The sequence below is a fragment of the Cystoisospora suis genome (genome assembly GCF_002600585.1).
Source record: "Cystoisospora suis strain Wien I chromosome Unknown contig_92, whole genome shotgun sequence".
Taxonomy (NCBI): domain Eukaryota; phylum Apicomplexa; class Conoidasida; order Eucoccidiorida; family Sarcocystidae; genus Cystoisospora; species Cystoisospora suis.
Window position 1 is genome coordinate 34,641 of NW_027152894.1, and position 3,113 is coordinate 37,753.

Here is a 3,113-nt window from a genome sequence, read left to right on the forward strand (position 1 = left end):
TAGATAGGTAGATAGAGATAGATGATTGCTTTTACATGTGTGGCTGTGAATGAGGGTTTGGTCTTCGTTACTTTCCTTTACGGTAGGAAGTTTGAAGAAAAAGAAGAAGTGGAGGAGAGAAAGAGAAAGAGAGAGAGAGAGACGACCAGAGAGGAGATTAACAGCAGAAGCAGAAGATAGGAGGCATTTCTACGATGACGATTATGATAAGTCCGCCCTCCTGTAATGAATAAAATAAACTACATAGAGAGGTATAGATATCTATACATAGAGAGAGATAGATGGTGGATATGCTTCTATAGATGTGTACAGATATAGAGTTGTCTGTACATAGATGTATATACTTATGCATACATGGTCTCGATCACTCATAGCTAGTGAATAGAACAGAGGCATAACTTACGGGTATGAGTAAAAAGAAGATAGACTACTAAAAAGATCTATCTCTCTGTCTTTCTTTCCTCCATGTATCACTATCTATCTTTATCTACCTGTAAGCTATCTTTATCTATCTCTCTTTAGTCTTTCTAGTGACTGTGGATCTTTTGGGCTGGGTAGACATTTCTTTGTATTCATACATGTCTATCCATACCCACATCCATACATGCCTTTTTACATACCTTCCAGAGATAGATGAAAGAGAGATAGATAGACAGATAGATAAAGAGAGATCGAGAATACGAATCTTAGTCCAAATGAAGTAGAAGAAGAAAGAGGACAAGGAGGAGGTGGGGTGGATGGTAGTGACTGGTCGTTAAATCATTCTACTTCTCACATGCGAAGAAACGCAAGAAAGAAAAGAAGAAAAGCTTCTCTCTGCTTCCTTTCGTATCTCTCTTCTTTCTTTCTTTTCTTTCTCTCTCATTCTTTCTCTCTCATTTGTCTCTATTGGTTTGAAACTTTCGTGTGTATGTGTGAGGGATGAGGGGAGGTTAGGATTGTTCACATCTTCAGAATCTCCTCCTCCTCTTCCTCCTCCTTCTCCTTCTTCTTCTTCTTCTCCTCTTCGTTAACCCACTTGTTCCAGACCTTCCACGCTGCCTTCAACTTCTTTCTCTTCTTTCTTTCTTCCTCTCTTCTTTCTTTCTTTTTATGAATGAAAAAGTTCTTTCTTCTCATAGTGACGGCGATAAGAAGAAGAATATGTTGTCTATCTTCTTCTTCGCTGGATGACATTTTGACGCCTCTTCGAATGCGAAATCAGAAGTGTAAGAGAGTATGAAAAGCTAAGAAGAAGAGAAAGGAAAGAAAGGAAGATATCTGAATCTACTGAACTTTCTTCTCTTATCTCGTCCATGTGTCTTTCCATCTGTCTTCTCTCTCTCTCTTCTTGCTTCTTCTTCCTCTTCTTTACAACATAGAGAGATACATCACATACACACCTCTCTCTCTCTCTCTATATATATATATATACGTTCACGTAGAAGTGGATGTGTATCTATCTCTGTATCTTTCCACCTGTGTGTGTCTGTGTATTTGGATGAGATTTCTTCTCTTTTCTTCTCTCTCTAGATGAATGAACGACGTGACGGTCAACATAATCTTTTTCTTCTTATCTATCAGAGAGAATTTTAACTATCTTACATAAGCATCCATCGAAAAGAAAGAGAAGACAGCGCCGCGCCACCTAGCTCATTCTGTAAGCCGTCTTTCTTCTTCTTCTTTCTCTCTTTCTTCTTTCGTCAAGAGGTTAGTTTTCCTTTCTTTCTTTCATTCTTTCTTTCTGAGTATTTTATCTCCTCGCAAGCAAGAAGAGAAAAGAGACTCTCCTGAAGGGAAGACTCTCCCTCCCCGCAAGGAAGAAGCCTTCTCTTTATCTGTGACGACGCAGTGAAAAGTAGGGAGGGACCTTCATCGCTGTCTCTTCTCTTTTTCGCTTTTTCTAGTTGGAAAAGAAATCTAGCTAGAAGAAAGGGAAAAAGGTCTTCCACTTGAACAGGATTGTATCGAATTTACGAATTGAACACGCTGGGTTGAGGTAAATAAATAAGTAATGAATCGGGAGAATCGGAAGAAAAGACATACATCTCTACAGAGACAGAAGATGACAAGAATACTCAGACAAAGGTATGAAGTATTTCAGTCTCTCTCTCTCTTTCTCATGAGAGTGTAGGATCTGAGAGAGATGAAAAGAAGAAGAAGAAAAGAAGGGAGATAGAAGGAAAGGGAAGAAAAGAAAGAGAGAAAGATTCTGGGCCATCGTTCATAAGGCGTTTGATAGAAGAAGCAAAAGAACGAAAGAAAGAGACTTCTCATTGTCTTCCTGTACAGAGAAGAAGGAGAAGCTGATATCTGTGTACATACACACCTGACAGGAATGAGGTGTACATACACCCGAAAAAACTTACAAGATCCTCTGGCTCTGTCTTTCCTTCGATAGACAAGCCAAGCCCCATTGTATAAGAGAGAGATCTAAGAGGCATAGACATCTCAAGAGAGATAAAGATACCAATACAGAGAGATAAATAGATAGATTAAAGATAGATAGATATAGATGACGAGAACAGAAAGTTTCTGCGAGAGATAATGAGAGCTATAGAGTGAGGAAGAGCGTGGATAGCACACTGCCGGTGTCTTCGTGTTGAATAGATGGATTTCCTTCGTCTTCTTCTTCCTCTTGATCAAAAAAGAAAAGTGCATTTTCTTCATCCGAATCTTCTCCTTCTTTTTCTTTCCTCTTCTTACTGTTAAGGCCACGGCTCTGGCGATGTCTTCTATACCACGTCATCTTTGTTCTCTCCTCTTTTTCTTTTTCTTGCTCTCGATGCGAAGCGAGATGCCCTTCATTCTCCACACACGAATCTTTTTGGGATCTTTCCTCTCTTCTCTCCGAACACTCATTCTTCAATGAAGTAGAAAAAGAAGAAGAAGTCGTTGGGAGATTTCGACTTCGATCTTTGCTTTCCTTGACAATGTCGACAAACTCATCATGTGAGGAGGCCTATGAAAGATGACGCACACACACCACGCCAAGCCAAAGAAGAGAGAGAAGAGAACAGAAGAGACAGAGACAGAGAAAGAAGAGACAGCAGAAGGAGACATGCATGCAAGTTGAGATTTCTACAGAGGCAGGCAGGCAGGCCACCACTCCCACCACTCCTTCCACTCCCACC

At 40.2% G+C, this 3,113-nt stretch overlaps 1 protein-coding gene across 1 annotated transcript; it reads right to left on the bottom strand.

Moving 5' to 3' along the window:
• Nucleotides 1-1,938: 1,938 nt before the first annotated feature.
• On the bottom strand, nt 1,939-3,112 carry CSUI_000202 (uncharacterized protein). The gene has a single exon (XM_068060436.1). It carries the CDS (start codon nt 2,726-2,728, stop codon nt 2,534-2,536), a length of 195 nt encoding a protein of 64 aa, XP_067927590.1. The 5' UTR covers nt 2,729-3,112; the 3' UTR covers nt 1,939-2,533.
• Between the last annotated feature and the right edge of the window lies 1 nt (nt 3,113).

What these genes read in the sequence shown, in the direction of transcription:
- CSUI_000202 (XM_068060436.1), bottom strand. Translation starts at nt 2,728, where the DNA reads ATGACGTGGTATAGAAGACATCGCCAGAGCCGTGGCCTTAACAGTAAG.